The 22706-nt window shown below is 43.0% G+C and overlaps 1 protein-coding gene across 1 annotated transcript; it reads right to left on the bottom strand.

The window, feature by feature from the left end:
- Positions 1–4457: 4457 nt before the first annotated feature.
- SAP30 (Sin3A associated protein 30) lies at positions 4458–22447 on the bottom strand. Its single transcript, XM_070757451.1, has 4 exons — positions 21479–22447; positions 16979–17101; positions 10691–10789; positions 4458–6118 (listed from the first exon to the last, which is right to left on the bottom strand). Exons 1-4 carry the CDS (start codon positions 21815–21817, stop codon positions 5996–5998), a joined length of 684 nt encoding a protein of 227 aa, XP_070613552.1. The 5' UTR covers positions 21818–22447; the 3' UTR covers positions 4458–5995.
- Between the last annotated feature and the right edge of the window lie 259 nt (positions 22448–22706).

The following is a 22706-nucleotide window of genomic DNA, read 5'->3' as shown; positions in this document are numbered from 1 at the left end:
CTTCTGTGAAGCTTCATAGCATTCCAGTTTGTAAGAACAGTTTTTGTTATCTGTGTTTGTTTTCAAAGATATAAAATGACTTTGCTTTTTACTAGCGTGTCTGGCTACTCTTTTTAGTTGGTGTTGACGTCTGGGGGAACTCAGACAGAACAGGGGGGCAGTGTAGGTAGAGGTTTTTGGTAGAATTTTTGGAAATAAGGAGCATATTTCAAGATAATGCTTTGGAAGCATACTCCACAGACTTTTAGCTATGCACTTTGGGATAAACATCCTTAGAATGGTGTTTTTCTGGAACAGATTTCTAGAAAAATTGCAGACTACAGGAACCATGACCAGTTCAGTTTGAAATGCAGACAACACACTCATCCCCAACAGCCTGTGCTTGTGCTCAACAGTGAAGGGACACAGGGCAGAAAACATAATGCAGTCAAGGCTCCATATCCATTTGCACTACTCAGGTAACCCTGAGGGCACAATTAAAGCTCCAAGTGGTCTCAATGACTTTCAAAAATAATGCAAATGAACAACCACCACCAAATAATATAAATCCTTCCATTTCTCATCATCCAGAGCTGAAGAAACTTCTTGGGTGAGAAGCAAAATGTCTTCAAAGAAAAAATGAAGTCTAGTTGCCTTCTGAAAAAGCACCTTTGGGACATGGATCAGTAATGGGGAACCTGTTGCTTTTCAGGTACTTCATCATCCCTTCTGACCTTTGACCATGCTGAGGTCCCATGAGAATTGTAGTTCTCTAAGGCCTGAAAGGCCACGGATGTCTCCATTGAGGCAACAGTAACCCAAGAATTCATCACGATGCAATTAAATGAGTATACTGTATTGTATAACCCTGACTTTGGAAAACATCCTAAGCTATCTTTGGGACAAAATGTAGCAGTCAAGATGTTAGCAGGTGATATTCAATACAACTATTTCATTACTAGTAGTGCTGCTTTTGGACCTAATGTCCTATCTGTCTTGGTATAACTAAAAGAAATCACCTCCAATCTATTGGATGTCTATGAATATTATTATTTTGAAGCCATTTTTCTTTTCTGAACACATCACAATTTTCATTTGCAAGTACTATGTTGCTGTTGTTGCTTTTCATTAATTCTAACTTAAAAATCAGAACAAAAGAATTTTGGTTAAACCCTGCTTACAAGCATCAAGTTTCTATCCTGAAATGATATCATTTCAATAACTGCGTGGAATTTAAAGTATTTATAAAACATGAATCAAAACATTACCATTTCTAAATATAATTAAATAAACTTTATAATCCATTTAAGTATAATGCAGCTTGCATTTTGAAAACATTTGTGTAATTGCATCTAATAATTCATTTCAAATGTTTATTCTGTCCTGCTGTATTTTAGGAAGAAGTGGAAAGGTTGAGAACAAGATCTATTCACTGTTAAGATAATTGCAACAGAAACTAATGAAAATCTCAGTAGCAGTCAAATTATTGCATATATTGAATACTATAACAATCCTATACATCTTAAGTAGAGCTCATACTTAAATCTCATATCAAAGTCAGAACTGATCTTTCATACTGTATTAGAACTCATCATGTCTAGAGGAATAATCTTTTTTTTTCAATGTGATCAATTGAATATGAATGTTTATTCTGGAAAAAATAGTTTTATAAGGAGAAAAAAGTACCTGAAGTATACTTTATGAAGTTCTGATAAACTAGGTTTGGACATTAGTCCATCAGTATTGTTGAGTTTTTCTGAAATGTTCATCTGTAGGTCTAATGAACATTGATGAAACAGAAACCAAGAATGCACTATTTCTACATGCATAGAGGAAAGCTCTGAAGGAAGCCTTCAGCAACAATCCTTGATAGTCTTTGGAATGCCTACATGAAATGTCCTAGATTCCTGATATTTCAAGATTATTTCCTTGTTCAATAGGATTTCAAAAATTATTGCCATCAAAAAATCTTATGAAACTGCTAATCTGATAAATTCTAACAGTTGTTTGACAGGTGAAGACATTCATGCAAAGAAGCTTTGGATCACTATCTTTTTAGCTGTTAAAATGTTTTTATTGAATTTGTTTTTAGATCAAGTAAGAATATAATAAACAGCCTGCTTAGCTTTTTAGTGTGGAGAAGGAAGGCCACTATAGGCAGCTGTCTTGTTAAAAACGTGCTGTTGGGGAAACCATATGCATGCTTATGTAAAATAAGTACCACTGGGGTCAGTAGGATCCACTGCCAGAATTAGCTTTCCTTTGGTTGGCTCCTCTAAATGTGACCAAGTGAGGAATTTTAAACAAAACAAACTTACAGTTGTGGGCCCTCCTAATTAATTTACATGGTACCAGGCTGAAAGTTTATTTTATTGCTTTTTATATTTCTACGTTTATAAAAATGTCCACTGTCCCTTGCTAAGTAGGTATTTTTATAATATAGTTCTGGTTTTTTTGTCTAGTCCTTCTAGAGAAAACAGAACATTTCCTACGGAAGTCTATGTACATTTTACATATCCCACTGATGCCTAACTAAGGCAGATTATACCAAATAGCAAACACTGCAGAATAATTTAATATAGAGAAATTATGCCAAAGCTAAAGACATGGTTTAATGAAGTGTGGTTGTTATAACACTGGAGCCAGGATCTGTGAAATTTGGATTCAAGGTTCAAGTTGACTTTGAAATTGTTAAATCTTTAGCAAATTTTTATGAGACTGTTGAAGAAATAAGGTGACGCATCATGAGCTTCCAAGGCTCTAAATTCAATAATTAAGCAAAACAAAACATTACTCAAGTTCTGTATAATCCAGTCTCTTAGCTTTTGCACCATTTGTTTCAAAAGTGTTTACTCCTAAGAAAATACAGAGAATCTTGTAAAAAATTCAGTATCAATTTTAATACCTAAGTGGAATTAGTGGAAAGAAATTATAATTATCAATATTGAATTTCAGGTTAAAAATGTAATGTATTGAGAACAAACTGTATTGAACAAAGAGGCATAGACATGAGTAGGACTGTATGGCCCATTCAAATATTAATTCTTGTTTAACATTACAGTTTCAATATTAATTGAATTATATTGAATTGAATTCAATATTGAGATATAAATTCTTGTTTAACATTACAGTTTCAATATTAATCTGTTAACTTGACAAACTTGATATTGTAATAATACAAATATAATTACTCAGCACTCCTCTCTCACTGTCCCCATCTTACGACATACTGTATGTTGGAAAAGCTATAGATAAAGGCAATTCAAGACTGGGAGACAATGTGCAGTGTGATACCATGTTTCTCAAAAATAAAACACAGTCTTATATTTTGGGGGGCTCCAAAAGAAGCACTAGGGCTTATTTTCAGAGAAACATGATTTTGGTGTGATCAGCATGGCTGGGTGTCCCATCCCCCAGCACGTGCACAAGGTGGCAAGTGCATGGGAACTGACAGTATCCAGCAGCATCCAAAACTCTTAGTCAGAAGACTCTGGGGTTGCGCAGCCTGTGTACAGCAGGTCAGTTGATTCCCTGTTCAAGCAGTAGACGGAGGCAGAGGCTGGGGGTGGGGGAGAAGCAAACAATCTGGATGCACCACATGGACTGCAGGAAAGCCAAGAGTCACTAGCAGCAGATGGAGGCAAGACATGGATGAAAGGCAGGCAATTCTAATACGCTGTGTTGACTGCAGGCAAGCCGAGAGATATCGGCCCACTGACTCTTGCCTTTCCAATAGCCTGTGTGATTCTTCCAGAATGCCTGCCTGCCCCCCCCCTCCCATGACTATGACTCTATCTGCTTCTGGTGCCACTGCACAGTCTCCCACCTGCTGCTCCGACTTGACTCTTGGCTTTCCCATGGCTCACAGAACACATTCGGATTGTCTGCCTCCCCACACCTATGCCTCTGTATGCTCCTTGGACAGGGAATCAACTCCTGTGCTGGTTATGCCCACTCCCTTTCACAGGGACTTACTTTGGGGATAGAGCTTATATTAGGTGAATGGTTAAAAACCAGACTAGTGCTTATTTTCTGGGTAGGTCATATTTTGTGGGAAGCACAGTAGACATGATTGTGAGGAATAGAGATTTAAACTTAGCAGGAAGATCTGATAGGGCACCATTAGGGGGAATAAAGTATTTTTCACATCAAGCTGTACTTCTGCAATACCCTGATTCCTTTACCAACATTTGGGTCATGTGAACTTTAATTATTTTATTTCTTTGCCATATGATAACATTTATATTTTATTTACTCGGATTTTAAAAAATTAATGTATATTCCTTTGTTGTTTGCTTTCAGCCCAGAGTCATATTGTGTGAGTTGAGTGGCCTTACAACATGCATGTCATAAAGTAAATACAGTATCTGCAATTAATTCCCAAAACACAAATCTTGTTACAGCTCTGATGAACATTCCTAAATATAAAATATATTGCCCTGAAATGTTTCGCAATGTAGAAGTCAACTGGCAAACTGTTGCAGCAATCACTTGTTTATTTTTGATTGTCTATTCTTTGCTTAGCAACAGAAACTTTGGTCAATTTTGGTAAAATGGTGAGGGTTATATTGCTTGTCTGCTACTGAAGAAAATAAACCAATTATGCAAAGTGTAAGCAGTTAAGACAGCAATTCAAGACATTTCCAGTAAAATTATAGTTTAGTTTCTGACCACAAAATCAAATGATTTGTTATTATAGTCTAATATAATAATAGATAAGTAGAGACTTTCATCACATTATGTGAAAAGTAAAGGTTCTGGCATGATTGAAGAAATACCAAGCATGATTATATGCTTCTTGGGTATTTCCTCAAAGATGCTGCATGAAAGTATGTATGTCTTTGAGATATAATGTCATGCTTATCAATGCCAGTTCCTCCTTAGTTAAATACGATTCTTTTTCTGAATCTTTACAGACATTGGGCAAGCCCAGAAAACAAAGCAGCATCATGTGCAGATTGACAGATTCAGAATGGATTATCATGCACCTCAAAAACATCTTTTTTGCTTCCTATCCAGAACATACCCTAATAATGAGCTTATTTAAAAGAAAAAAGAAAAGTTGGTTCCTTAATGCCACAAATGAGCCTTAAGTCTCAATAATGTCATCTAAATCATGATTTAGAGTAGGCATAGCACAGAGGGCAAATCATGCTTGGGAATTTTCAAACAGCCTACATCCATTTTAAATGTATACAGACTTTACAGATAAAATAAATTTAAGATGGAAAAACAAGCATTGATTTATTATTACTTTTATCATACAACATAAAGCACAAATGATGCAAACAAGGGCATTGGAGGTCGTTCAAATCTGAGATCAAATATTCAAAATCATAAAAAGACATCAAGGCATGTTATAGCTAAAATATTTATCCTTGCTCAACCACTTTCATTATAAAATCTGTATGCATTTAAAAAGCATGAGCAACATTCAAATGGATATATGTTTCAAAAAACAATAGTAGTTCTAGTATTAAGTCAAAGTTCTTCCTTTCCAAGATGATAATTCTCTGCAGCTGCAATGGTCAATGAATTCAGACTTCATTCAAAACTCTTAGCATAAAACAATTATCAAATCAACGTTTCCCAGGCATTTACATAAACAGATTCTAATTTAGTCAAATGACAAATCTCTAGAAATGTAAAGCGTGTGGCTTTACATAATCTTTTAAATTTTGCTTAGAAAGGTACTAAGGATTTTAAAAAATATACCTGAGAAAATATAAGAGCTCTAATGCATAAAGGCCTTAAAATATTCTTTGGACATAATTCTGATTTCAATTAATGAAATGGAGCTTTATTATTAAAGCTTACCTAAATGTCAGATATTATTCAGATATAGGCAGAGGAACGTCAACAGTATTTATTTAAAATACTTTCATTATGGAAACCTAATTTATGAGAATAGTATTTTCTCAAGAAAAATAACATCAGAATACTCTGAATACTAATACAAAAAAAGCTCAGCACATCCAAACCAGTCTTTAGGTCTGTAAGTCTTAAGTTTGTTTATTTACTGAACACTGCTATCCATTTTTAGATCAGATTTGTTCTTGTCATTCTTCACTGAATAGATGAAATAGGTTAAGGTATCCTTTTCATTCACTGGAATAGTCCGAAAATGACATCCAATTATCTAGAGAGGGGGAAAAAAGTATATGTCTATATACTGAAAAACAAATATTGGACAAAGGGTCTCAGAAGTAAGCCAAGTAATTTATTAAAATGTTAAGGAATTCATGCAAGAATGGAAACATTAAGATGCCAGTCTTCTTGAAAAGTACATTAAAAATAATAACATAATTATTATGCCTTGATTAAGGAATAATAAAAACCTAATATATCCATTATACCAGAGGTCTTCAAAATTGGCAACTTTAAGACTTGTGGAGTTCAACTTCCAGAATTCTCCAGCCAGCATAACTGGGTGAATAATTCTGGGAGTTAATATCCACAAATCTTTAAGTTGCAGAGTTTGAGGACCCCTGCATTATACCATCATGCATCTTAAATGAAATGGTGCAATATATTGAACACTAACTTACATTATTAAAGTAATCTGTAAAAATAAGTTTAATACATGACCAAATATTTATTTATTTATTGGATTTGTATGCCGACCCTCTCCGAGGACTCAGGGCGGCTCACAACATATCAAAACAATAAACAATGTACATATCTAAAATATCCAATTAATATAGCTAAAAAACTTTAAACACTCTAATAACATTTAAAATCATTCATTCCCATTCACACAGCAAGACATACTACACTCGTTGGCCAGGGGACTAGGGTCTAATGGCCCCAAGTCTGACAGCACAGATAGGTCTTTAAATATGGACTCATTTCTCTATAATATTTTGGAACACTTGAAATTCAACTACCCATAAATGCCATCTTGTTTAGTTTTAGTACTTTAAGAGGCGCAGTTGTTTAATGATAATGCCATTAATCTCCACCCCAGTGGTTTGAGTCCTAGCACTGAATGTTGGGCTAAGCTCCCATCACTTGCGTCATCTAATCCGCTAACAGTTTTGAAAGCATGTTCTCTACCACTTCAGTGGGGGAAATGAGCTGATGCTCCATGCAGGCAGTCAGATTCTTACCCTCTGAACTTTCCTGGTTGCGGTGCCCATTGCAAAGGCAGTTCTAGAAGGGAGAGGACCCACTGCTGGAAGAGCAACTTGTCCTTTTTTCTGGTATAAAGCCAGCTTGCCCTCTTGTGGTGTGCTTGAGAAGTGTATTACCCTTTCCTACAACAGAACTGGTCTCTTGGCAGCCAAACTACCACTCTGTAATAACATTATGGTCTCCTGACTAATATAACACCACCATAAGCTAATAACAACAATAACAATAAAAAGTAGTAGTAGGGTTTTATTTGTAATATATCTGTTAAATTTGATGATATAACCTTTTCTAATAATTATACTTAGCCTACTAAACTATTTTAATAACTCTTCCATTTCTTTATATGTATTCATTTATTCATTCATTCAAATTGGCAATATACACATAGTGTAAGCAAGCCAGATTAATTTTGTTTCATTTCTTCTTAATGCAGTTTTAAGACATCTGTAAACAGATAGTCAATACTCTCCAAATGTAGGTGGCCAATATGTGTATTTTCTGATCATTTTCAGGCCTAGATTGCTTTTCCATTGTTTCTACTGTTCTACTTTTTTATTGTTGTAACATTATAAGCCAACATTTGTCAATGAGTTTTCTACCATGTCCTCAAGTTTTCTTTCTAGGAATTAAATCCACTTCAGATTCTAGCCATGTTTATTTATGAAAAGTTATAATTTCTTTCATATCCTTTTCATTTTTGCCAGTAAATAAAGACATCATGTTTTCAACTTAGAATTTATCTCTACAAGTTCTTCATAATGTACATAGTATTTTATACCATTTTATTTATAATACATTAATTTGAACTTCATTTAACAAAACTAAAGGTCTTTTGAAATGGCCAGTCTTGAACCACTTTCTAAAAAACTCAAAGCAAAGTTATTTCATAAGGGGGGGGGGGTGTACTTAAAGGACATTTCCTTGTACCTGCATTTGATCCATAACTTCCAAAAGTGGGGAAACAAAGAGAGCCTTTTCTATAGAATTCATCTCCAGGCAAGTATAGACAAGAAAGAGGTAGCATCAACCAGCGGTGGGTTGCTCCCAGTTTGAACCAATCCTTAGAACTGGAAGCGCCGGAGGCAGTCAGCTCTGCCCACCCACCAGGGACACTTCTGTGCATGCGCAGAAGTGTCACTTGAGCTTGCATGTGTCGGTGGAAAAATTGTTTAGAACCCACCACTGGTTGGTTTCTTGTAGTTGAATGTGGATTGTTAAATTAAGAGGTTTTTTAATATAAGACTTCAAATAGATGGTAAATACTGTTTAGAGTAAAATAGAAAGTAGATGGAATGTGTAAAAGAAATATGCTTAATTGTGAAAAATAATCTGAAATACAGTGATCCCTCGATTAGCACGGTCTCGATTAGTGCGAAACGCTGCAACGCGGTTTTTCAAAAAATATTAATTAAAAAATACTCCACGGTTTTTTTGCTATACCACGGTTTTTCCCACCCGATGACGTCATACGTCATCACCAAGAGTCACTTCTCTGTCTCTTTCTCTTTCTTTCCTGTCACTATGCTTCAATCATTTTCTCATTTCTCTTTTTTCTCCCCTTTTTTCTATCATTTCTCTCTCTCTTTCTTCCTCTCTCACACTCTCTTCCTCCCTTCTCTCTCCCCCCCTCCACTTGCCCACGAGAAGAAAAAAAGCAACCTCTGCCGGGCAGCTCCCCTTGTGCCCCCGCTTTGTGCCTGCCTCTTTTGGGGATTTCTTTTTCTTTTCTTTTTTGCGCTGGCAGCGGGAGCTGTTGGGGAGGGCTCTGCTGGGAAGACCTCTCAGCTGCAGAGCCGAATGGGGGCGGAGGCAACAGCGGAGCCCGGCGCTGGGGCCATGCGAGGCTGTTCATCCAGGGGGGCGTGGACTGGCAAGTCGCCCTCCTTTCTCTCTCTCAAGATCGCTTGCCGCTTGCCGCTTGCCTATTGCAGCGAAGGAGGCGAAGCAAGGCTCCAAGCTGCAAAGCGGCAAGCGGCAAGCGATCTTGGAGTTTCCCCTTTGCCTGGGCGGCAGGAAGACCAAGGGAAGTTTCCTTCAGCCGCCCAACACCTGATCCGCTCCGCAGCGCGGCAGCAGCGAGGAGCCGAAGATGGGGTTTCCCCTTTGCCTTTACCCCATCTTCGGCTCCTCGCTGCTTCCGCGCTGCGGAGCAGATCAGCTGTTGGGCGGCTGAAGGAAACTTCCCTTAGTCTTCCCCGCCGCCCACACGCAAACTCCACCATCTGCGCATGTGCGGCCATGAAAAAAATGGGGCACATGCGCAGATGGTGGTTTTTACTTCCGCATCCGGTATAACGCGGAAATCGGTTAGCGCGGGAGGTCTTGGAACGTAACCCCCGCGCTAACCGAGGGATCACTGTAAATTGAATTAATTAAAATAGAGAAGTTGTAATATAGAAATATAAAAAATATGAGAAATGCATGTAGTAAACAACAGTTAATTGATGTGAGTGATAGGCATCAGAAATTTGTGCAATTAGTAAATTGTGTATGGAACTGAAATGGAGAGACAATACAGTCATACCTCATCTTACGAACCTAATTGGTTCCAGGGGGAGGTTCGTAAGACGAAAGGTTCGTAAGACGAAACATTGTTTCCCATAGGAAACAATGTAAAGTCAATTAATCTGTGCAACCAAAAAAACCCCCCGCAAAAAACCGGCGTTCGGCGACTGCTGGGAAGCCGCGCGGATATTTTAAAAGGTGACAGCTGGGCTGGGGGGCTTCCCAGCAACCTCCCGAACCCCGAACCTGGAAGTTCGGCAAAAGTTCGGGGTTCGGAAGGTTGCTGGGAAGCCCCCCAGGCCGGCTGTTACCTTTTAAAACAGCCGCGCGGCTTCCCAGCAGCTTCCCGAAGCCGAACGCCAAACCCGAACTTCCGCGTTCGGCGTCTGCTGGGAAGCCGCGCGGCTGTTTTAAAAGGTGACAGCCGGCCTGGGGGGGCTTCCCAGCAACCTCCCGAACCCCGAACCCGGAGGTTCGGCAATAGTTCGGGGTTTGGGGGGTGCTGGGAAGCCCCCCAGCCCGGCTGTCACCTTTTAAAACAGCCGCGCGGCTTCCCAGCTGTCTCCCGAAGCCGAATGCCAAACCCGAACTTCCGCATTCGGAGACAGCTGGGAAGCCGCGCGGCTGTTTTAAAAGGTGACAGCCGGGCTGGGGGCTTCCCAGCACCCCCCCGAACCGAACCCGGGGTTCAGAAAAAGTTTGCCGCTTCTTACGAACTTTTTTCGAGTTACGAACCGGCGTTCGGGAGGCTGCTGGGAAGCCCCGCCGCCCGGCTGTCACCTTTTAAAACAGCCGCGCGGCTTCCCAGCAGTCTCCGAACGCCGGTTTGTAACTCGAAAAAAGTTCGTAAGAAGAGGCAAAATTTTTCTGAACCCCGGGTTCGTATCACGAGTTGTTCGTAAGACGAGGGGTTCGTATCTTGAGGTACCACTGTAATTGAATTGTTTATATACTAGTAAAACTGCATGACTGTCAAATGTGACCCAGACAAACTGTGCAAAAGCTATGTATTATTTGTTTAAAAAATTAAAGACTTTTGAAAAAAAAATTAAAAAAATAATGTTCCACTTACTTCAACAAGTTGTGCTTTATTAAGTCCGGGTCTGGTCTGTAATTTGAAGTGCCTTTTGTATCTTCTTAGAGTGTTTACTTGCAGCTGAAACAAATCAACCTAAAAAGAAAGAAACATGGTTCTTTTGTTTTCTCTTGCAAATATTGTGTGAAATTTTGAACAATGTTTGCCTTCGTTTTGTAATGTATAGCAGGATATGCCACTGGAATTCTTTGGTTACGGATGTTACATGTTTTACACCAATTAAAGGTCCCAATTTCAATCTCCAGAAACTATTTTAAAATATCTCAAGTTAGGGGCACTGGAGGGCAGTGCCGCAAATCCACAAAGCTGCTATTAGAGTAGGCTACAAAATAATAAGTTTTGCATGGTAAAGTTAGCTATCTCATTCTAGTACAGTGGTACCTCTACCTAAGAATGCCTCTATTTATGAACTTTTCTACATAAGAACCGGGTGTTCAAGATTTTTTCCCCTCTTCTCAAGAACCATTTTCCACTTATAAACCCGAGCCTCTGAAACTGTAACCGGAAAAGGCAGGGAGAAGCCTCCGTGGGGCCTCTCTAGGAATCTCCTGGGAGGAAACAGGGCTTCCACCCTCCCTGAGGTTCCCCCAATTGCACACATTATTTGCTTTTACATTGATTCCTATGAGAAAAATTGCTTCATCTTACAAACTTTTCTAGTTACCTGGTCACGGAATGAATTAAGTTCGTAAGTAGAGGGACCACTGTAATGAGTTTAAAGTACAGTGATCCCCAGCTCGTTGCGAGGGTTCCGTTCCAGGACCCCCCCCCGCAACAAGCGGGTTTTCGCGAAGTAGCGCTGCGGAAGTAAAAACACCATCTGCGCATGTGCAGATGGTGTTTTTACTTCCGCAGCGCTAGCGAGGAGCCGAAGATTGGGGGCGGCGCGGGTGTTTTAAAACATCGCCGCCGACATGGGGGGCTCGCTAGCACCCCCCCTAACCCGGGTTGGGGGTTCGGGGGGGGTGCTAGCGAGCCCCCCATGTCGGCGGGGACGTTTTAAAACACCCGCGCCGCTTTCCAATGAGTCCCGAAGACAAACGTCAAACTTCCGCGTTTGTCTTCGGGACTCATTGGAAAGCGGCGCGGGTGTTTTAAAACGTCCCCGCCGACATGGGGGGCTCGCTAGCACCCCCCCAAACCCAGGTTGGGGGCTCGGGGGGGTGCTAGCGAGCCCCCCATGTCGGCGGGGACATTTTAAAACACCCGCGCGCCTTCCCAACTGAGCCCTCAAGCCAAGCGCAGAAGTTCGCCCTGGCGCAGGCAACACGCGCTGCCATCTTCCGGGCCAGCCAGGCTCAGCGGATCAAGCCCAGCTCCTCTCGGCCCAGCATCCCGGGCCAAGCGGCTGCCTTCCGTCACTGAGCCTGGCTCGCCCGGAAGATCGTAGCGCGCGTTGGCTGCAGCGGCGGCGACATTGCTGCCGGCTTGGCTTCCCTCGCCGCTGCAACCAACGCGCGCTACGATCTTCCGGGCGAGCCAGGCTCAGTGACGGAAGGCAGCCGCTTGGCCCGGGATGCTGGGCCGAGAGGAGCCGGGCTTGATCCGCTGAGCCTGGCTGGCCCGGAAGATGGCAGCGCGTGTTGCCTGCGCCGGTGAGGGAAGCCAAGCCGGCCAGGCTCAGCGGATCAAGCCCGGCTCCTCTCGGCCCAGCATCCCGGGCCAAGCGGCTGCCTTCCGTCACTGAGCCTGGCTCGCCCGGAAGATCGTAGCGCGCGTTGGCTGCAGCGGCGAGGGAAGCCAAGTCGGCAGCAATGTCGCCGCCGCTGCAGCCAACGCGCACTACGATCTTCCGGGCGAGCCAGGCTCAGTCACGGAAGGCAGCTGCTTGGCCCGGGATGCTGGGCCGAAAGAAGCCGGGCTTGAAGATCGCAGCGCGCGTTGGCTGCGGTGGCGAGGGCTTGCGATGGAGGGTGGAGGAAGCGGCCATGGGAGGGCGAGCTGCCTCAGGGAGGAGGATCGGGCGGGACCAGGTGGGGGCTGGAATTTCTCCAGGGCGAAGGGCGGGCGAGCGGCGAAGGGCGGGCGAGCGGGTGCTGGGGAGGGCTTCTCGCCCTCCCGCCAGCAGGAGGGGGAGCGAACGGTATGGGCGGGCGAAGGGCGGGCGAGCGGCAGCGAGGAGTTTGCGTGGGCGGTGGGGAAACTCCTCGCTGATGCCAGCAAGAAGGGGAAGACCCAGGGAAGCCGCCCAGCAGCTGATCTGCCGGGCGCCATCTACGCATGCGTGCCCATTTAAAAAAAAAAAAGGCACGCATGCGCAGATGGTGTTTTGACTTCCGGGTTGAAAAATCGCAAATTACCCTGTTCGCAATGGTCGGGAACGCAATAACCGGGGGATCACTGTATAGCAAAATATCTGTGCTGATCAAAACCTAAAATAACCACCATTCTTTATCATACAAAATGAGATGGACAAATTATGTTCCAGATATTACTGAAATATAGCTTTATATATTTAATGTTTCACTGGCATTTATGTATGTATGTATGTATGTATGTATGTATGTATGTATGTATGTACAGTGTGTGTGTGTATATATATATATATGACGGTCTTGGTATATTCGGGTTTCTTCCCGTGTAGGATTTGGAAATTTCTGGCGACATTTCGATGAGGTCACACTCATCATCTTCAGGCTGGTGTTTCTGTCCTTGTTCTAAGGCAAACACTGCGAGACCTGAGCTGCCTTCCTTCTACCGTGTTTCCCCGATAGTAAGACCCCCCCGATTGTAAGACATATGGGGGGTTTCAGGGGGGTCGGCTTATATAAGCCATACCCCGAAAGTAAGACATATGTCTTACTTTCGGGGAAACACGGTATAAACGGTATTGCGGGGGGGGCGATGACATTGCTTCCAAGCTCCCCGCGCGCCCCTCGCCTTCGCTCGCCGCGGCGCCACCGCCTCTTCCCCTGCCGAGGCTCAGCTGCAAGCGGCCAGCGAGGCCGATCGGCTCCGAGGCGAGCGGCCGGAGCTGCGCCCTCCTTCGCCCGCCTCCTTTCCGCTCGCCTCGGAGCCGCTTGCAGCTGAGCCTCGGCAGGGGAAGAGGCGGTGGCGCCGCGGCGAGCGAAGGCGAGGGGCGCGCAGGGAACTGCCGGAAAGGAGGCGGGCGAAGGAGGGCACAGCGGCGGCCGCTCACCCTTTTTGACTGCCCATCCACCCCTTGACCTGCCTTTAGCCAGCCAGCCGAGCGTCCGTGTCGCCGCGGAGTTGGCCTCCCCTGCCGAGAAACATTGCCGGGAGCGGCGAGGGGATGCTCCCCGCAACCCGCCGAACGTCGATGTCGGCGCCCGCCTCCTTTCCGGCAGCTCCCCGCGCCCGAAGACGAGCCGGCCCCGGTGCCCGGGACAATGTAAGACATACCCCCAAAGTAAGACACAGTGGGGCTTTTGGGGGTAAAAAGATAGTAAGACACTGCCTTACTATCGGGGAAACACGGTATAAATACTGGTGGCTGGGTGTGGTTTGATGGCTCAGCAATTGCCTGCTGTGTAGAAACTTCCTGGTGAGTCAGTGGGGTAATATCTGGGGTCCTTGATGTAGCTGAAGCAGGCTGATTAGTTACTGGTTGTTGATTAGGCGTGATATCCTGAGTAGTTGGAGCTTGCAGGCTATTTGATTGTTTTGCAATGTGTGTTCTGAGTCTAGTTTCAGTTTTTATGGCTGGGTTACTTTTGAGGGCTGGTTTCCAGATGTCTGGTAAGCGGGAGGTATCATCCCGCTTGTTCATATTTTGGGGATGTTTTTCTATCTCGATGGCTTCCATGATTATTCTTTTGCTGTAGTGTTCTGTTTTGGAAATTAATTTAGTGCTGTCAAAATCAATTTCATGTCCTGTAGTTTTGAAGTGTTGGAAAAGGGAGGAGGTTTGTTTCTTTTTTCCTTAATGCATTCTTATGTTCTGCAACACGTGCATTTACTCTCCTCTTGGTTTGTCCAATATATGTCGAAACATCGCCAGAAATTTCCAAATCCTACACGGGAAGAAACCCGAATATACCAAGACTGTCATACCGACAACTATATTCTCTATGTGTCAAATGGTTTTTTTTTTAGCTGGAATTTTAAAATTAAGGGAGACTAGGATGGTCCCATTTCGGCCTTGTTCTGGCCTCATCAGCTAGCCACACCCTTCCTTACTGGGATCAGAGTCCACCGGATCAAATCCCAGTAAGGAAGGGTGTGGCTAGCTGATGAGGCCAGAACAAGGCCGAAATGGGACCATCCTAGTCTCCCTTAATTTTAAAATTCCAGCTTAAAAAAACCCAAAAACATTTGATGTATGTATGTATGTATGTATGTATGTATGTATGTATGTATGTATGACGGTCTTGGTATATTCGGGTTTCTTCCCGTGTAGGATTTTGAAATTTCTGGCGACATTTCGACGAGGTCCCACTCGTCATCTTCAGGCTGGTGTTTCTGTCCTTGTTCTAGGGAGAACACAGCGAGACCTGAGCTGCCTTCCTTCTATAAATACTGGTGGCTGGGTGTGGTTTGATGGCTCAGCAATTGCCTGCTGTGTAGAAACTTCCTGGTGAGTCAGTGGGGTAACACCTGGGGTCCTTGATGTAGCTGAGGTATGCTGATTAGTTAATGGTTGTTGATTAGGCATGATATCCTGAGTAGTTGGAGCTTGCAGGCTACTTGATTGTTTTGCAATGTGTGTTCTGAGTCTGGTTTCAGTTTTTATGGCTGGGTTACGTTTAGGGCTGGTTTCCAGATGTCTGGGAGGCGGGAGGTATCATCCCGCTTGTTCATATTTTGGGGATGTTTTTCTATCTCGATGGCTTCCATGATTATTCTTTTACTGTAGGGTTCTGTTTTGGAAATTAATTTAGTACTGTCAAAATCAATTTCATGTACTGTAGTTTTGAAGTGTTGGAAAAGGGAGGAGGTTTTTTCTTTTTTCCTTAATGCATTCTTATGTTCTGCAACACATGCATTTACTCTCCTGTTAGCTTGTGCAATATATGTGGCTGGGCAGATTTTACACGGTATTTGATAAACTCCCTGGTTTTCTAGCTGGATATTTTCTTTCGGGTTTCTTAGGATGTTGGCTATTTTTTTTAATCTGTACCAAAGGCTGTCTTGATGTTGTCTTTGCGGAGAATTTTACTGATTTTATCTGTGGTGCCTTTGATGTAAGGGAGGAGGGCGATGCCATTGTCCTGTTCTGTGTCTTGGTTCTTGGGGGTGTCTCTTTTTGGATTAAGTTGTTGATTGCCTCTTTGGAATCCATAGGAAATTAATACATTTGTGAGACTGTGTAATTCAGGTTCCAGATGGTCTTTGTCGGCTAGGCATTTGGTTCTGGAAATGAGGGTCTTGGCTACGGAATTGATCTGTGCAGGGTGGTGGTGGGATTTTGCGTTCAAGTAGCGGTTGGTGCGTGTCTTCTTCTGGTAGACGGTATGTCCTAGGGAGACATTGGGTTTTTTGTAGATTAGGACATCCAGGAAGGGAAGTTTGTTGTTGGTTTCTATTTCCATGGTGAATTGTATTTTGGGGTGTAGGCTGTTGAGATGTATGAGAAAGCTGTCCAGTTTTTTTTTCCCATGTGGCCAAATTGCGAAGGTATCTACATATCTAAGCCAGAGTTTGAGTTTGTGTTCAGATTTGTCCAAGGCGTTGGTTTCAAAATATTCCATGTATAAGTTTGCAATGACGGGTGACAAAGGTGATCCCATGGTGGCTCCTTCTATCTGTTTGTATCTTTGTCCATTGTTGATGAAGTATGTATTCATCAGGCAGTGGTTGGTCAGATCTAAGATGTGCTTCGGGGGGGTTGTATTTGTTTTGGATGGCTGTCAGGGCTATATATTATCATATATTATCAGAGGTTAATTAGAGGTTAATTCTCTGCCTTACAAGGCAAAGGTTGCAGGTTCAAGTCCCAGTGAGGGTATGGCTAGCTGATGAGGCCAAAATAAGGCCGAAATAGATCTATCCTAATCTCCCTTAATTTTCAAATTCAGCAAAATAAACATGTGAGATAGATATAGATATATATATATATGGTTTTACCTAAAACCATTTATTCTTAGAAGTAAACCTTATAACCTTGGAGTTATTTGACATTGACTGGAATCAGAATTAGGCAAAAATTGGGATGGATATAAATCTAATAAAAATGAATGCTAGTACTAGCACTAAATGAGATACAACAAATATCTAAGCCACCAAGTGTTTGAACAAAGTATTGCTTTCGTATCACATATGAATTATGCAGAGACTAATTCTAAGGGGGGGAAATGAATCTACCTCTGGAGTGTCGATGTCTTGCACTGGCGAATCACCATCATCATCACTGCCTTTTCTCTTTCTTCTGTTTCTGACACTCTGGATTAAGTTTTTGTGGAAATCACAAATATAAAGATGTCTTGCCTGAAAGTTTAAAGAGATAGTTTAACATGCATCTCTGTAACATTTTTGTAGTCATAATTCACATGCAAATGATTTTATTAATATATAGTAAGCAAAGCAATGATATTAATTACCAATCCATCTGATTGCACTAGTTGATATAAGAGGAAATTTGGTACCTTAGCTACTACAGTACTAGCAAATGTTTTAAGCTTAACTTAATCCTACCAGCTAAGTAAACTTTAAAGAAAATGAAGTGATACTGTGTTCATGATACAAAATGTTCAGACAGAAAATGACAAAATTCTCAAACAGCTCGGCTAACTTTCCTTCTAATATGTTTTAAAATATTAAATTGCAAAAGTAAAATTTCTGACTGTTTTCTATGCAAAATAAATATTTTAGATTGAACATTAACAAAAAAAACTATAAAGTGCTTGCCACTTTAAGAAAAAAAGTATGGGTGATTTAAATGATGCATACATAATATTATAATTATTTCTACCATACATAAATAGGTTGTTTCATGAAAAAAATGATCACTTCAATAAAGAAGAGTTTGGCAATAGATGCAATAAAGTACAGGATATTTTATTGGCCCTCACAACTATAAGGAGCAGTACGATATTTACTAAAAGAATATTGAAGAGCCTCAAAGCCCACAAGATTACAGGTGATATATTCTCTGAAATAATACAAAGGAATTACAAAAACTGAGTGAATGATAACATGATATACCAGGAATATAGAATCTGATAACAAGGGTTGATCTCACAAGACCCATACTCTAAAGTTTTACTCTTCTAATGAAGCTCCTGACCTTTCTACTGATATTAGCACCTTATAAATTAGAGACAATCCTTTATTGTTACACTTCCTTCCTATCATGAAAAAGACGGGGTTGGTGGGTTTTTGTCTACTTCAGTTCAATAGTCATCAGACAATTCCGGTTTGCCTCATTTCATATACAGTGGTACCTCGAGATACGAGTTTAATTCGTTCCGGACCTGCGCTCTTAAGTCGAGCAGCTCTTATCTCGAACGACTTTTCCCCATAGGAATTAATGTAAATAATTTTAATTGGTTCCAGCCCTCAAAAAACTCACAAAGTTAGTCTAAATTATGCAAAAAGACATTGCAAGAATAAATGTAACTTTACTTATTAATAAGATGATAAGCTGAGAGCTTTCCTTCCCTTCCTCTTTTTACCCAAAACAATCAACATGGCAAACTTTTATTTTTATTCATTAAACTGTAGTTATTTATTCAACTTCACTGCCACCCAATCCTGTAGAGGGAGGAAAGAAGGGAGGAAGGAAAAGGAAAGCAAGAAATGAAGGGAGGAAAGGAAGGAAGGAAAGAAAGAAAGGAAGGAAGAAAGGAAGAAAGAAAGGGTGAAGGGACAGGAACAGAGGAAGGAAGCAAGGAAACTTATGAAAGGGGAGAGTAACTTCACTGCCACCCAATCCTGTAGAGGGAGGAAAGAAGGGAGGAAGGAAAAGGAAAGCAAGAAATAGAGGAAGGGAAGGTAAAAGAGAGAAAGAAAAAGAGCAAGAAAGAAAGCAAGCAAGAGAGAAAGAAAGAAAATGAAAGAGAAATAAAAATAGAGAGGGAGAATGAAAGAAATGGAAGGAGGGAAGGAAGGAGAGAAAGCAAGAGAAAGAAAGAAAGCAAGAGAAAGAAAGAAAGCAAGAGAAAGAAAGAAAGAAAGAGAAAGAAAAAAGAATGAAAGAGCAAGAGAGCAAGAGAGAAAAAGAAAGAGAGAGAGAAAGAAAGAAAGAAAGAAAGAAAGAAAGGCAACTTCAAAGAAAGGCTCACTGAGCATCTCTCCCTCTCTCTCTCTCTCTTTCTATCCCTCTCTCTTTCTCTCCCCCCCTCTCCCCCCCTTTCCCTCTCTCTTTCTCTCTCTCCCTCTCTCTTTCTCTCCCCCCTCTCCCCCCTTTCCCTCTCCCCCCCCAGGCCGGCAGCGATGTTTTAAAACAGCCGCGCCGTTTGCGAGCTAACTCCTGAGGTGCGGAAGTTCGCCTTTGGCGTTTGGGCCACTCGGAATGTGAAATTCAAAACAGCGTTCGGATCCCCCCACCCCCAGCAGAAGCCAAGGACCCCCAGAGTGGGGCGGCAGGGGAGGCGACCGCCTCTCCACTCACCAAGTGCCGGGATACGAGCCGAGAAGAGCCGGGCTGGCTTACTTTCCTTCCTTCCCGCGCTGATGCAGAGCCACTCGAACAAAGCGTCACGCCCCCCCTGACGCTTTTGGCGGCAAAAGAGCCCAGCGTCGCTTCGGAAGCCGCCGAAAGCATCAGAGGGGCGCGACGCTTTGTTCGAGTGGCTCTGCATCAGCGCGGGAAGGAAGGAAAGTAAGCCAGCCCGGCTCTTCTCGGCTCGTATCGTGGAGAGGGGCGGCATACAAATCCAAGTAATAAATAAAATTTTAAAAAAAATGTCTCTCCTCTCCCAGCTCTTATCTCGAGTAGCTCTTAAGTCGAGCAGCTCTTATGTCGGGGTTCCACTGTACACTTCAGGATCATATGTACAGATAGCATATTATTTATCCCACATTTGTCTATTTTCTTTTCCCTCCTTTGGTGGACAATACAATGGATGGAAATCAGAATGTTAAGAAACTGACTATCCTGGCTCTTACAGTTGACATCATGAATTACAAACCATACAAGAAGTTCCACAACAAGACGGTCCACACATTATCCATAAGCATTCTAATGAGAAAGAAGAAAACTCTAATAAACAAATATTTCTTATCCACTAGGTATTATATGACAGTAATTTATGTTCTAGGATCTGGGTTTTAGCTGTTTCTTCCAGAGTGTGTGACTGTGAATCAAATTAATGTTAATTTGCATATGGATATTCTGACTAATCCAAAGCAACATGAAAAATGCACTAATTTTCGTACTGCACTTCCAGTATGGTATAAAAGCTCCCACAGAGTACTAGAATGGATAAGCAGTATACTGTACATCTAACTATATTTATTTGTTTTACAGAACATAATAATGCTTCCTGTCAAAAAAGTATCTATCAGTGTACAAGAAAGTAACAATTCTAAATCCATTTGTTAAGGACAGAGTATCTTACTGAATTCTAATTTTCTAGTAAACTAAAATATTCTAGTTGTGCTATTAATTCACTAAGGATCACACTGGAAGAGTTTATTATCTTTGTTGTAGTTTAGGAATAAGTAGCATGCTTCGTTGCATGCTTGGCAGTAAGATCACATACACAAACCCTTTCCCCCTGCCCCCAAAGTGATTTCTCAAATTAATCATTGCAAAAACTGCCAATATTTAACAACAGTCTTTAATTCCATCAATATCGACAACAAGACATATCCCAGGTAAAAAAAAAATCACAAGTATCCGTTCTACATTGGGGAGGTAGAACCTGACAGACGTTTGGATGTCTGGATTACATGCTTCGAGTTTAGGAATGTTTCGCACCAAAGGGGTTTTTATTTCTCATTCTTTTGTTTAGCAACATATGCAAAAGCGACGAATGCCATATAGTTTGGAGCATTTTGTATTTTAAAAAGAAAGGTTTTGTAAAAGCTTGATGGCTGCCAAGAGGAAGACGACAGAGTGGCAAAATGGGACGTGCAACGCCGCAGCACGAGGCGGAGCAGTCAAGTACTGTCCTCTCCGGGGGAAACAAATTCAGTGCTTCGTGTAACACACATGCATCGCACACCGACGATCGGTACGAACAGCGATAAGCAATCTTTGCAATATCTTGCCTAGAGCCTTTCACATGACTTTATACTAATTTTCACCTCCATGTTCAAGGGGAAAGAATGAGATGAAGACAGACAAAAGCATTAAAAGAGCAACAAGAGAAGCTACTGTACTTCCAACCACTCACAAAGGCCAGGAGCTGAGGCTCGGCTTTTGCAGCGTCAGCCCACAGCCAACTACACAGCAAGAGCAAACAAAAACAGATCGGTAACAGTTAATCCTTCAAAAGTCTGCCAGGAAGAAGAGAAAAAGCAGATAAATCGCCACCGTCAAATCTTTTCCAGGTCTAAAGCCTTCTCCATGCAAACAAATATTGAATACGTACTTCTAATATAGACAAAACGCAGGTCGCCACAAAAAGCTGGAATGGGCTAAGGGCAAATTTTCGTCATTCAATAAAGCTTTTTCCAGAGAAAGCCAGCCAAACCACGCCAAAATGAAAAGAACTAGAAACTAACACAAGACCACAGAACCTTTAGCTTCTCCGAAGAAGCCTCTTTTCCCCATTCATTCCCCGTGGTCGATTTGCTTTTGTCTTCTTTTACCGTAGCCACCACCGCTGAGGTTATCTGGGGCTGGGGGTGGCGGCTTTGAGGGCTAATCCCAAGTCAACCAAAGCCAGCATCTCCCCGCAGATTTCAGACACTTACACTTTTGTCCAGCTCGATCTTCACCTTCTTCTGCGAGATGCTCTTCTGGATCCGTTTGCTGAAGCTCGCGTTGCCCGCAGCTCGGTTACATCTTTCGCCCTCCTCCCGTAAGCAGCATAACTGCCCAGCGCCTGGTCCTGCAGTCCCGAGGGGACCGGCTGAGCCAGCGGCTGTCCCAGCGGCGGCCGACGAAGTCGCTCCCAGCCCGGCTGTCGGCTGCGGAAGGGGTGGCGGGGGCGGTAGGACTTCCACCGCGGCGGTGGCATTGGCTACTACCGCCGGGACGGCGGCGGCTTCTCCCCCGCCGCGGGTCAGCTCTTCGGGGCCAAAGCCGTTCATGGCCCACCTGCTTCAGGTGCGGGCTCGCTCCGAGGACACTAACCCACTGAAGTAAAGTAACTCAGCTGGGTGCCGTTCCTGCTACTGACCCCCCGCCCCAACTTCCTCGGTTCCAGACACCGCCTCCGTCTCCTTTTGTCAGGGGGGGGTTTGAGGAAGGCCACTCGGCCTCTTGCAAGTCCTTTGGGCTCTTGCAGCCCTCTCGCAACGCCAAGGGGCAAGGGCTACACCGTAATGTAGAAAAGACAAAGTCGGACACGCCCCGAGTCCTGTAGACGAGAGAGGTACAAAATGCCCGTTTCTCTTGCTCCCAAGACTGACACTGAGGGGAGAACGAAAAACGCCACCCTCCCGCCTCCTTTCTCTCTGTAAAAAAGCAAAGCCCAGCCTTTTCCCTTGAAGCAGCCGCGGCTCCAGACTCTTGCCTCCCCGAAGTAACGAAAATCCCGTCTCCTTCCTTTAGCAAAGCTAAGGGGAAGGTCGCCTCCTTTGGCTGCTTTCCGCCACTCTTTTCAACGTGCTGTAGACTTTTCGGTTGTTTCGAAATTGCAATAGCAACAACCTGCCCCAGTGCTGTTTTTCTCCTCCGCCTTTCCTCGGTCTTCCCCGGGGCTTCTCGGGAAAAGTAGTTTTTCCGTCCCGCCTTCCATTAAAAAGGAGCGAGAGCACGGACTACAAATCCCAAAATGCACCTGTGTTAAGCAGGGACTCTATTTACAAATCGAGCGAACGCGGCGGCTTAAGCGGGTTCGTTCGCTTGGAGGCGTGCGCGTGCGCAAGCTATTTTACTGGCTGTGGCGGCGAATGATGGGGTCTCTCTTCTTTCCTGTCGTCTTGCTAGGCGGAAGCACAAAAACAAGATATCCTTCGACTTATTACAGTACACTGG

Source organism: Erythrolamprus reginae, chromosome 7, assembly GCF_031021105.1.
Source record: "Erythrolamprus reginae isolate rEryReg1 chromosome 7, rEryReg1.hap1, whole genome shotgun sequence".
In the NCBI taxonomy this organism is placed as follows: Eukaryota; Metazoa; Chordata; class Lepidosauria; order Squamata; family Dipsadidae; genus Erythrolamprus; species Erythrolamprus reginae.
The sequence above is the reverse complement of the archived record's forward strand: the minus strand, read 5'-3'. Positions and strand labels throughout refer to the sequence as shown.